The sequence below is a fragment of the Candida tropicalis genome (genome assembly GCF_000006335.3).
Source record: "Candida tropicalis MYA-3404 genomic scaffold supercont3.2, whole genome shotgun sequence".
In the NCBI taxonomy this organism is placed as follows: Eukaryota; Fungi; Ascomycota; class Pichiomycetes; order Serinales; family Debaryomycetaceae; genus Candida; species Candida tropicalis.
In genome coordinates this window covers 1876329-1889166 of record NW_003020049.1, presented here as the reverse complement: position 1 = coordinate 1889166, position 12838 = coordinate 1876329, and the positions used below count along the sequence as shown (strand labels likewise).

At 35.5% G+C, this 12838-nt stretch overlaps 7 protein-coding genes across 7 annotated transcripts; 5 read left to right on the top strand and 2 right to left on the bottom strand. All coding sequences in view use genetic code 12, as the record gives it.

Annotated features, from left to right (window-relative positions):
- Window positions 1-222: 222 nt before the first annotated feature.
- On the bottom strand, window positions 223-693 carry CTRG_01947 (uncharacterized protein; the record flags this gene model as incomplete). The annotated part of the gene is made up of 1 exon (XM_002547594.1): window positions 223-693. One exon carries the CDS (start codon window positions 691-693, stop codon window positions 223-225), a length of 471 nt encoding a protein of 156 aa, XP_002547640.1.
- A 393-nt stretch (window positions 694-1086) lies between these two features.
- On the top strand, window positions 1087-1740 carry PEX17 (Pex17p; the record flags this gene model as incomplete). The annotated part of the gene is made up of 1 exon (XM_002547593.1): window positions 1087-1740. One exon carries the CDS (start codon window positions 1087-1089, stop codon window positions 1738-1740), a length of 654 nt encoding a protein of 217 aa, XP_002547639.1.
- A 420-nt stretch (window positions 1741-2160) lies between these two features.
- On the top strand, window positions 2161-3234 carry CTRG_01945 (uncharacterized protein; the record flags this gene model as incomplete). The annotated part of the gene is made up of 1 exon (XM_002547592.1): window positions 2161-3234. The coding sequence occupies one exon, from the start codon at window positions 2161-2163 to the stop codon at window positions 3232-3234; it is 1074 nt and encodes a 357-aa protein (XP_002547638.1).
- Window positions 3235-3727: 493 nt separating this feature from the next.
- On the top strand, window positions 3728-5839 carry MFG1 (Mfg1p; the record flags this gene model as incomplete). Its single annotated transcript, XM_002547591.1, has 1 exon — window positions 3728-5839. The coding sequence occupies one exon, from the start codon at window positions 3728-3730 to the stop codon at window positions 5837-5839; it is 2112 nt and encodes a 703-aa protein (XP_002547637.1).
- Window positions 5840-6145: 306 nt separating this feature from the next.
- CTRG_01943 (uncharacterized protein) lies at window positions 6146-7642 on the top strand (the record flags this gene model as incomplete). Its single annotated transcript, XM_002547590.1, has 1 exon — window positions 6146-7642. The coding sequence occupies one exon, from the start codon at window positions 6146-6148 to the stop codon at window positions 7640-7642; it is 1497 nt and encodes a 498-aa protein (XP_002547636.1).
- Window positions 7643-7810: 168 nt separating this feature from the next.
- CTRG_01942 (uncharacterized protein) lies at window positions 7811-8461 on the top strand (the record flags this gene model as incomplete). The annotated part of the gene is made up of 1 exon (XM_002547589.1): window positions 7811-8461. One exon carries the CDS (start codon window positions 7811-7813, stop codon window positions 8459-8461), a length of 651 nt encoding a protein of 216 aa, XP_002547635.1.
- A 295-nt stretch (window positions 8462-8756) lies between these two features.
- Window positions 8757-11795, bottom strand: TIF4631 (translation initiation factor eIF4G; the record flags this gene model as incomplete). Its single annotated transcript, XM_002547588.1, has 1 exon — window positions 8757-11795. One exon carries the CDS (start codon window positions 11793-11795, stop codon window positions 8757-8759), a length of 3039 nt encoding a protein of 1012 aa, XP_002547634.1.
- Between the last annotated feature and the right edge of the window lie 1043 nt (window positions 11796-12838).

Sequence of the window (12838 nt, the reverse complement as noted above, 5' to 3'; positions counted from 1 at the left end):
ATGCTGCGCTTACCTTATTTCTTTTTATTTTTTTTTTGCTTCTGTTTTTTGCTCGTTTCCTATCAGGGATATAATTTTATGTAAGCGTTTAAAATAAACTAACATGTATCATTAAAAAATTAGATTCTATGAACTACTACAACAACCGAAATAGAAGGAAATAGATTTATGGTAACGTACGAAAACAAATATTAATCATCAAATTAAATCTCTAGGCAGATCTTATGGACGCTGCACTTTATTGTCCAACTCGGAATAAGCCGGTGGAGCGCCTTCAAGTGGAACTGGCGGAACACTTGTCAAGTTGGAGGAAGACGAACCTTCATTAACAGCACCATAACTAGCACTATTGTTATCGTGAGATTGGTTTACTAAACTTGAACTTGGTTGTGGCGAACGTTCATCATGGATATGAATGCTAATTTCTCTTTCGTTAGCCGATCTTCTTGGTGTTTGATTTTCTAAATCACTTCTGTATACATAGTACACTCTCTCTTTACGTTCTTGCCAATATGGAGGGTATCTTGCTATGATATACCATGAATGTATCAACCCAGGAAAGTATCCAAGCATGCATAACGCAATATTAATCAAGGAATCACAGGAACAACAGCCTCGTCTAATCCAAACAGGTAAAGGTGGAAAAAGAACAGAAAGAACAATCAAAAACAAATCTGAAAGACACAAGCACATAATAATTTATAAAAGTGAATGTTGTGGAAGAAAGAATGAGATGTGGTCTCTGAGTGAGATTTATCGGTTGTAAGTCATTCCTTTATTTTATAATTTTTTTTTCTTCTGTTGTCTCTCTCGTTCTTGCCAACTTTGTGCGAAATGAAAAGAAGAAGAAGCGATAAAATTAAAACTTAAAAAGATCTTAATTATGACACACTCAAAAAGTCGTCTTCCTCGGCTTTGACAATTTTGATTATTATACACGTCCAAGATTGGTGATTATTTTTCTCCAACTTTTCTATACTTCTCTTTTTCTTTTCTAACTGGTTCTTGATATTATTTATCCTCCACATTCATTCTTTTTTTTTTTCTTATTTTATCTACTATTCATATTACCACCACAAGCAAATAATGTCAGTTCCAATATTAACAATTCCTGAATCTGCATTCGATTCTTCAATGTACAGTGGGAACCCCGCTAGATCAAAATCACAACTTTTAATGTACTTGTTAAAATTAACTAATCGTTCGTCATTTGCCTTGGTCATTATTTACTTGGTAGGGTATTTTGCTATTAAACCATTAATGGAAACCAATATCTCTAGAAGACTAGAGTACTTGGATGCCGTGAGAGGGAAATTGAGAGACTTTTATTTGAAAGCAATAACAAAAGTACTGCATATTCCAATAGTAGCCATCAAACGAAACGGCAAATTGTATGCTGATGAGATAGTCCAAACTAATGAATCTAAAGAAGAAAGCGATAAATTATCTCAAGATAAACTTTGTAAAAGTTTGCACAAGTTATCAATATTGCTTAATGAGGGGATCAAGAGTTACTCTACCACTCAATTAGCAAACTATAAGAGTATAAACTATGCCATCAAGGATTTCCAGAATAAATCAGACTTGGTATACTTTAACCAATCTGAATTGTTTGTTTTAGACAGCAATATTAAGTCTCCTGTTGTGTCTGGTGCCACAATGAGAAAGAAAGATATAGCGGTGGAAACAAAAAACGAGATTAGAAGTATCAAAGGTTTATACATGAGTGGGCAGGCTTAGTGAGAGATGTTAAGTATACACTTGGTTTAGGGGTGGTTCCATGCTTGAATATTTTGTATATAATAGAAAATAGACATAGTATTTATCATGGCACTTATTTCTTTTTAACACTTCTATCTCGTGTTTACACTGTTTGCACATTAATTACCTACTATTGTGCCATAACAGTTGGATCATGTTACATAGTCAACATCATAGTTTATTGCCTAGAACTTTTGTCCAATTAGTATGAAAAGATATAAGTAGCAGTGAAGTGTTTATTATTCAATTTTCTTTTTCCTGCATGGGACAACTAGAAATCTGGACTTTGCGAAATTTTTCCCACATAAATGAACGATATGAGGAGCGTATTTTTCTTTTCACTTCAAGATACTTTATTATCAGTACAACCTTATTATTTCCCACCATAATTTGATCATCATGGCTGGTCCACCGAAAGTAATAATGGATAGTGATGAAGAAGATGAATATTTAGAGCAACAAGAATACTCGGAGGTTGAGTCCTCGGTTCCACCTGCTACTGAGAATGACGAATTTGAAGAAGAAGAAGAAGAAGAAGAAGACGAGGAGGAGGAAGATGACTCTCCCGACGAAGAAGAAATTCCAAGTGTAAGCGAAGAAGAAGCTGATGAAAATGATGATGATAATTATAATTTTGGTGATGGAAGTGATATGGATGATGATTTGGGATTAAAAGATGATGGCGATGAAAGTGAAAAATCAAAAACACCTACTGTTGCCCCTAGAAAGTCCATAAAGATTACCATCAAGCCACCAAAGAAACCTGATTCTCCAACTCCAAATATATCTGAAACCAAATCGAAATCATCCGTAGCTTCTTCACAAAGAAGTACTCGAAAAAGACAAGTCAGTTACTACGCTGAAGATGATGATGAAGACGATTTTGAAGATGACTACGAAAGTGCTCCACCACGACAACAAACACAAGCAAAGAAACAGAAGAAATCCACAAGCACAAGGAAGGCTCCTAACCGTCCAAGTGTACCTCAACCTAGGTATTTGGATCCTGAATTGGTACTTACTGATGAAGAGAATGAATATAATCCCAATGCAAATACTGACTTTTCAAAGATGACAGAAAGACAACGTTCAAGATTTTCTCACGAAGATGAAGAAGATAATGGGCATTTTATAGAGTTAGATGACACAGGCAAGAAGGCAAAACTGAAATCAAGTACAAGTCAAGATACTGGGGAGGAGGCAGCTTTGAGAAAAGCAGAAAATGCCAGAAAAAGACAAGATTATAAAAACAAAATGTTAGAAGAGGAGAAACGTGATACCTTGAATAAGTTGTTGAAAAGAAGAGCTACAAAATCGAGAGAAGTCATCAATGATGATGATAAAGATGGTGCAGATTCACTTAGTAGTGTGCTCCATAAAAAACGAAGACCAACTTTGGAACATGCTGCATTTGTAAGATATGTAAACAATACAACCACCTTGAATGGTAATTCGGTATTAGCATTTAAGTAGTTAAAATTGGAAATAAGATAAAGTTTACGATTGAGAGATTTGGACCAAAGATTATTTCATCATATTTTATTTTTCTTTACGTGTATTAGTTTCTCACGGCTTACTGTCCCCTATTTTTTTTTCTTGGTTGTAAGTCAATTACTGGTGGATAAATATGTCACTGACAATATGAACCCCTCTTTCACAGCTACGAAGCTATTAGTTGATCTCTACCAGGTGTCATATATACAATTACTCTAACAATATATGAAATCTGTCAAGAGAAGATGTATTACAAAATGGAATTCAGTGTTACGAAAATAAGATATGTTATAAAAAAAAAAAAGAAACAAGCAATAAACAAAAAAAAAAGAAAATGTCAGGGAAAAAAAAAACACTTTCCCTTCTTTCAAGTGGTTTTTCTTTTTTTTTTTTTTTCTATTGTTTGGACAAAAAGTGAGAAAAAAAAAAATACAAATTATCAACAAGGACCACCATTATACTTCCAATACCTATGTCTGTTAGCTTCTTGGATATGAACACTAACCATAACAATCAAGGAATAAATCAACTGCTCATGATGAATGGAAATAACAATTCAGGTAACCAGCAACAACAACCTCCTCCCCCACCGCCTGGTCAACAACAAATGTTTAATCAGACTCCTCAAATGCAATACCTGCAAGGACCTCAACCAGGACCGCAAGTAAGAAACAGCAGTGTTCCTCCTCCTCCACCACCACCTCCGCAACAACAGATGGGTCAACCACAAATGCAACAACAACAGCGGTTCAACATGAATATGCCTCAACAAATGTCTCAACAACAAATGATGGCCGCTCAACAACAATTACAGCAGCAGCAACAACAACAACAACAGGCGGCAATGGCAGCAGCTTCTGGTAGAGCTATGCCTTCCAAGAATGCAGCTTTTAACGGGGCTCCAACCAATGGTCAATCTGTTCAATTAAGTGGTACAAATGGAGTAGCTACTAATTCCAATGGTGGTAACAATAACAATAATAACAGTAAAACTGTGTCGTATAATCCAAATGGGTTAATGTCAAGTCTACCTTCAGCAAATTTGCAATCACAATCAGCGTCTACTTCTCGAGTACACACACCACATATGGGAAATCAACCACAACCATTTATACCACAGCAAATGCAACCCCAACAGATTCAACCTCAACAGGGTCCAAACCAACAGCATTCAGGACCACCAGCTCCTAACCAACAACAGATGTTAAAGAAAGGCAATGCTGGAAACACATCAGTAGCGGCTACTCCTAAAAATGGCACTATAGGATCGGCACTGGGTCCTGCTTCACTGCAGCAATATCCTTCTTTTGCTCAGTCTTCGGGACAACTGTTTGGCATGCCTCCAAATACTGCAAACAATAATCAACCACTACAAACCCAATTTGGTCCACAAACACAGCAGCAGCAACAGCAACAAGGTCAACACCCAACTATTTCTGGCCGCTCACCAATTCTGCGACAAACATTGCCAGCCAATGGTTCACAGGAGGTTAACAATGCGATTTCGGAACAATTTCAGCAAGAAATAAACACCAGAATTATTAAACGAAACTTGGGAAATACAGCTATCATTAGAATTTTGGACTTGATTGATTTTATCTCCAACCAGCTGTATGAGAATCTTTCCAATATAGATTTTTGGACCAGAATAACACCAGCGAATTTTTTACCATCCGCTATACTAAAATTTAACTTTTTGGGTAATGGTAGCAGTGGCACGTCATTGCACGAAGTTACTGGTTTAAACTTAAATTTTTTGCAATTGAATGCAGATAGTAATAATCCAAATTCTCCACATCAATTTGAGTTGAACACTAGCACTGCACCAAGATTTTTTGTGAGTTGTGTTCAAGCAAAAACCATTATTAGATGTAGTATTACATTATCTGGGTCCAAGTTTCAAGTTTTAAATAATGGTTCGATTATAATTGTTTTGAAAATTGAATTGCATTTCAACTATCAAGATGGTTCGAATTCTGTTTCACGCGGTACAGTGAAGATTTTAATGAGTAGAGATTTGAGAATTGAATGGATTGACTTGAACTGTGCAGATTACCAAGGGAATATTTCTATGTCAGCATTAGAAACTAAATTAAAAGCAATAATAGATTCAAAGAAAGATTTCAAAAAACAAAAGGAATCTCTTGATGAAATGATAAGTACTTCGCATGCTGTTCGCTTAGGTGCTACTTCGGGTATTGATGCCCAATCAATGAGAATATTACAGCTTGGTGATATAATGACAAGTATGAAATCCTTGATGGAATTCAGTGTTGTTAACAACGTATCTTCTCCTTTGAGATCATTAGAATTATTAATAACATCTCAGGGAGCTCAACAGGCTCAAGCATTACAAGCTCAAATGGCTGCTCAAGCTCATTTCCAAGCCGCAAATGCTTCTGGTGCAAATTCATTTATTGGCTCCCAACAACTGCAAGTCAAAAAGAATCTTGCTTCTGCAGCTAATAACAACGGTAACAATACTGTTTCGTCGCCATCACCAAGAACTATAAATGCAGAAGACCCTAAGAAAAAGCGTAAACCAAGTATGAGTTCATTAGGAGATGGAAAGAGGAGAAAATAAAAACTTCATATTCTTGAATCTAGACCATGTTACTTTGAGAGCATTAAAATTGGCACTGTATTTTCCAGTTGCGTTGTTTCATTTTTTTTTGTAGTTGTTCCTACTATTTTTGAAATTCTTTTAGATAGTATAGTATTATTCCTATTATATTTTATTAAATAGATGTAGAAGTGTATTAGTTTAATAGTGATTAGTATAGATAAATATTGTTGTAACGTTTGACGCGTTTTGTGAACACGAACGGAACAAAAAAAATATTAGTGGAAATGAAAAACCAAATAGAGCAAATCTTGTGGTTGAGATTGTATGCATATGGGAATAGAAGAAATGGAAGAAAATGTTCATTCCCAACAAACATTTAAGCATAGAGTTGAGTCATCTACATTATATGAAGCCATTAGGCCTACTACATTTGAAGAATACGTGGGACAAGACCATCTATTAAACCAACAGAATGGTAGTATTTTCACATTTATAAAACTTGGATATCTACCGTCAATGATATTCTTGGGGCCACCAGGAGTTGGCAAAACTACATTGGCTTCGGTGATATCATACGAATGCAAGTTACCGTTTATTGAATTGTCTGCAACGACGTTAACGACAGGGGAACTCAAGCAAATAGCAATGATGCATGAAGAACAAATAGTTGTGTTTATTGATGAAATTCATAGGTTGACTAAAGTGCAACAAGATTGGTTATTACCTTATGTTGAAAATGGGAAAATGGTTTTGATAGGTGCCACTACTAGTCACCCGAGCAAACGTATACGCCATGCCATCTTATCACGATGCCATGTATTCTGTTTGCGCAGATTGGCTACTCCAGAATTACAAATAATCTTAAGGAAAGCAATTAAATATCAGAATTTAAAACGTAAACATGTGTTGAATCTCCCAGAAATTGATTATGATCAGGTTTGTGAGGATTTAATTCTTGAACTTGCACATGGTGATTCGCGTATAGCAATTAATTTGGTTGAATTGATAAGCAATAACTATAGTCAAACCGATGATGGTCGTATCCTGTTAAAGAATCATGATTTAAAACGACTATTTTCTAATTTAACAGATTCCTCAAGTGAAGGTGTAATAAAGAATCAAGAGGTCTTTATGAATTTTATGAATGAATTATGCCACGGTTGTACTTCCTCGCACCACAGCAAATTGTTTTATCAAAACCCATTGGAATTCTTTTACGATGATTTCAAAAGCAAAGAAGCAGATGAAGAATATATTTATCAAATGCAAGTGTCTGATGATAGTGATGTGGAGAATGGTGACATTTATTCTGATTGTGAATCTGATGGATTAGCAGATGTCGAAGGCATAAGTGATGCTAGTGACTATCACCTTGTTGCTGCGTTATATTACCTCAATGTCCTATTACTGCAAGGCGAATCACCGACTGCAATTTTTCGTCATTTGATATTGTTTACAATAAAGTACACAGATTGTGAAAACTCGACTTTGCGAAAACTAATTTCCTTCAAGAATGGAATTGCTTATCGGAATGATGGACATTCAGTAACTGCTTTGAGTAATTGCGTTGAATGGTTGATGTATCGACAAAGAACAATGCATGGGAAACAACTATCGTTGATATTAAATTATATGATGAATTATTTTAAGAATCAGGAAGCACTTGATCGAACAAATGAGATAAATGTCGACGATTTGGAAATTTCATTTGATGATAATGAAGTTAAACAACTAGAAGTTTACCCACAATTTGAGCGTTCTGAAGAATCACAAATTAAAGGATTTGAGGTTACATTTGAAAGTAGTATTGATGAATCGTAATTGGTTGGTTAATAAGTCAATAAGATCTATTGCCGTTGATGCTTCTGTTACTTTACGAGTACTGAAGTTGTCATGTTGGGTTGCAAAAGAAAAAAGAAAAAAAAAAACTTACAGAGAGCACATTGAATTCTGAGCTTTCTTTTTAATAAGCTTAATAAATGACAAGAAATGGCTGGAAGTCAACCAATAGTTCCAAAGATAAGTAGTCCCTTGGGTGTATTCAGAACATCACAAGCAGTTGCTTCAGATGTATCTATTAATGTTCTCATTTACGTGTTGATTTATGCTATTATTTATGTATTTCGTCTACGTAACCTTTTGATCAGATTAAATCAATATATCCTTAGTGCAACATTGGTAGTATTGGAAATATTTTGGATAATTCCATATATTCTTGTTAGATTGATATACATTATATATAACGCACTGAATGAATCAAAAAGAAATGATTATCGCTATAACACTCATGGGATTTTGCGGACATTTGTTGTTCATAATCAGTTTTGGAAATTTAAAAACAATTTGGTAATGAATTCAGTATTTCAAAGAGGTGCTAACATATTCTTGGAAATTCAGGATGACATTGTTATTCCTGATGTCACTGGAGATAATAATGACATAATTATACGTGCAAGTGAAGATGATTTATCGTTCATGACCAATGAATCCGAATCAAATAATGACAGGCGAACAAATACTTTTAAGAAATGGTCCATGCATAATAAATTCGGTTCATCTAGCTCAATGAATATATTCAAGTCCACGTCAAAGAATCAACCCATAGATATAAATGATAATCGCAATATTGCATCTGCTTAACTTTACCGTTTCTGATACTTTGGTGACATGCGATTCCCAATCCGTTAAATTAGCTAACTTGTATATTACAAATGCAAAAAGAATAAAGAAAATAATATATAAGAAATAATTTCATATTTAATGTTGACGGACACCAACCACTTCATTATACTGAACCGGATTTTATTTTTTATTTTTTTGAGGGTGTTTACTTCGGCTTTGATTTTAGTAAATAAAAAATAAAATTGATAAAAAAAAAAAAAAACGAAAGCCAACATCAGATTCATCTTCTATCATAACGAATTTTTTATATAATTTATTCATCATCATCGTCATCTCCACCTAATGCTGCAAATCTATTGACTTGGATAGAATCAGATCTCTTGGATGTTTCTCTTTGAATATCAGCACTTGGAGCGCTTGGAGCAGATGGGCTACGGTTAGATCCAGCTCTAGCATTAACAAAAGATGATGACTTCTTTACAAAATTAGAAGATTGGTTGTTATTGGTGTTATTCCAGGAAGAGCCACCTCTCGATGATCCAGATCTGCTGTCATTACCATATTGTTGTTGTTTTCTCTTCTTTTCATTCTTGGCCTTTTCTTCTTCCATCTTTTTAATTTCAGCATCACGGTGAATTTCTTCAATAGTTTTTGGACCAGCATCAGCCTTATTGCTGACCCATTTTGCTTTTCTCAAATCTTGCATGTCCATCAACATGAATTTAATTCTTGATGGTAATTTGACATCCTTAAGCACACGTTCAATGTAATCAAAAACAAGTCTCATAAATGGTCTGGTAGATTCATCAGAATCCAACTTAGGACCAACAGTTTGGATTAATTGAGCCAAGTTCTCCAAACTATCTTCTGATGGATCAACTGTGTTTCTACTTTGATCCTTCAAACAAACATAAATGACTTGGTTGTTCAACATACTCAAGTTATATAAATGACCAATGAACTTGACTAAACCAAGACCTCTTCTCTTGGCAGCGGCCATGGCATAATATTCATCTGACATCATTTCTGGTTCTAATGGAGAACCATCAGGGTTGGTTGGAAGTTTATCAGACCAACCTTTTTCATATTCTCTTTGACATGTAGTCAACAAAATTCTTCTAGCTAATTGACCACCAGCTGGATGAGAACCATCCTTGAGTGTGGAACTTTCATCTTTAATATCATTAGAAAGGGTTGTGCACATTTTAGCACACAATTTAGCATACATCTCAGACCAATGTGGTTCATCACATGCTTTGGCAAAGATTAATGATATTATTTGTTTTATAGTTTCGGCGTCTTTTTCCCATTTAGCTTGGTTACCGACAGCAAGAATTTCATCACTAATTGCTGTAAACATTTCCAATGTCAACTTGTTCAACAAAGAATTAATCTTTCTTTCAACATCTTCCTTTTCCAAAATGACAGTACCATCTTCAGCAACTTTAACTTCTTTCTTTTGCATTCTTGATTTAGGAACCCATCTGTTGGCAGATTTTTCCAATGGTTTAACTTCTTCTGCTGGTTTGGCTTCCTTGGCAAGTTCCTCTTCGGTCTTTTCACGCATCTCACCTCTTTCGCCTCTTCCACCTCTCTTGGATTGACCTCCTTTTCTAGTTGATCTATCTCTAGATGAAGCACCTCTACCGCCTCTTTTAGATCCACTTCTTGAGTTTTGTCTTCCACCATCAAATTGAGATCCTCCTTTACCACCTGGTCCACTAAATCTAGCTGGTACTCCTCCTGGAAATTTACCTGGTAAACCTCCACGTGATGGATCTCTTGCAGATCCTGCGCGTTTCATGGCATTTGCGTGTATGTCTAAAGAGTCCAAACGAGCTTTGAAAGCTGGGTCGATGTTATATGTGACAACTTCTCTGAACTGGATCAAGAATTGTGGGTCGTATCTGTATTTCTTACCTGGAATTTGTTTGGAACTATCGACACTTTGGATACCTTCAGGGTATTTTGTAGCAAGTATATCTTCAATTGGTGTGGCAGTACTTAATCTTTCCAAGAATTGTGAAACACCAAATTCAGGAGTTACAGTAGCTGGTTCTTCTTCTTTAACTTCTTCAGAAGCTGTAGATTCTTCTGTTTCTCCTTCTGCTTCTGCTTCTTTTTCTATTTCTTTTTCTGGCTCTTGTTCTTTATCTTCTTCCTTTTTGACTTGTGGCTCTTGCTCTTCTTTTTGAACTTCATCTACTTCAGCAACTTCGGTAGCAGTTACATCAACTTCTGGAGTGGCATCTTCTTCGGTAGCAGGTTCCTGTTGTTGCTTTTCTTCTTCAACTGGCTGTTCTGGTTCCTTAGTAGCTGGCTCTTCGATTTTGGCTTCTTCAACTGGCTCAACTGATTCAGATTTGACGTCCTCTTCCTTTTCAGTCATAGTAGCTGATTCTTGTGATTCAACAGCCTCTTCAGATTCTGTCTTGTCCTTTTCGGTTTTACCCTTAGCTGCGGCTGCAGCTGCAGCTGCTCTTTCTCTAATTTTTCTCTTGAATTCTTCGGCGGCTGAAAGTCCAGTGGATTTGACTTCGGTTTCTGGAGTAGATGTCAGAGTGGAAGTTGTAGGTGTCTTTTCTTTCTCAGTAGCAGTAGTAGTGGATGCAACAGTTGGATGTGGTGAACCAACAGGGGTGGATGATGCAGTTTGTCTCTTCTTTTCTTCTAAATCCACAGGTTTACCGTCTTTTGTAGTTAATTTGATTTTAGGAGTTGGTGGCGTGGATATTGGTTTTGGTTGTGAGGAAGCACCCGGTGGTGGAACTGGCGCAAATTGTTGAGCTGTAGTTGGCATGGCATATGGCATTGGCACTCCTTGAACATACATTCCTCCTGGATATGGATAATATCCATATAGAGCTGGAGCACCAGCATTATAAGCACCATAGTTGATATAAGCTTGTTGAGGTTGCTGTTGGTTGTGATGATTGTGATGGTGGTGGTTCATCTTCTGGTTATTATATTGCTTTCTGTTGTTATTGTATCTTGGGTTGTTATTTTGATTGGCATTATTATTGTTGTTGTTATTGTAATTGTTTTGCCTTCCACCGGTCCCAGTGTGATTTTTCTGATATTGGCCTTTATTGTTGTAGTAATTGTTGTTGTTACCAGAATTGTTGTTGTAATTATTGTGGTTGTTGTTACCATAACCTTGATGATTGGCGTTATATTGTTGACCACTAGATGCTTGTTGTGCGTTCTGTTTGTCTGATGAAGCTTGATCAGCGACAATTGGAGTGTTGATACCTGAGCTGGTAGTTGATCCATCTGAAGATGATGGAACAACGGTAGTTGAGGATTTGACATCACCTGTAGCAGGTGGATTGGTAGTAGTATTATCAGACATTCTAAATGATCAAAAAGTCTAGATAATAGCTATAGTTCGGTTTATTGGTTACCTTAACTTTCTCCAAGAAAATAAAAAGAAGAGGAAAAAGAGTCTTTTTGAACTTATATGAAATTTTTTTTTTTTATTTTTTATTTTTTCAATCAGGAAAATTTTTCTTTTTGGTTAAGCTAGCACTACAAAACAGAGAATGCACAATGTCGTGTACGATGTCCCCCTACACTAAGAAAAATGAAGTCAGGAGAATGTCGAATGAATGATGTTATATTTCGACTTTACAATTATAGATTCAACCAGATGATGAGGACGAGGAATAAAAAAAAAATTCAAACATTATTGATACTATACAAGAAGAAGGGTCTGTTGTTATGTAGATCAAGCGGAGTTTTGTAAATTTTTTTTTTTTTTTTTGAATTGAAAGGAAATCACGTACTTTGATTACATTGAATTAACTTCAAATCACGAATTATACTTCTTTGCATTTGTAAATATTATGTACCTCATGTATTTCTATTTTTTAAACTACTAAACCCGATATATCCCATGAGTCCAAACACAATTGTCAAAAACAGGTAAATAATCAAAGACTCTTTCAAACTTTCTACTTGAAAACAGCTAATAATAATTGACCCAGGTTTTTCATTGGTTGCATCGTCACTATCACATAGTTTCTCATTTTGACTTAGACAGTATTCCTCCGTACATAGCTTGCACTTATCTATAGGATTTATGATTGTTTTCGCATTACATTCACATTTACAATATAACTGGTAGGCAAAGATTGGTTGTATAAATATCGTCCACAACGATAGTATAAAAATAATTCCTGATTTACCTGCAAATTTCATTTAAAGATCCTTGATTTTAAGAATTGAGCCGATTTAATAGAATGACACTGAATGTGTTGATTAAATCTTGGGTAGAGTGGAGATTAATATAATAGTGAAGTTGATCTCAGCAGTCAAAAAACGAATGAAATGTTTTACCAATTGTTAACTCTATCTCAATGAATTTTGCTACCGCGAGAGGAAAGTAGGTGGGCG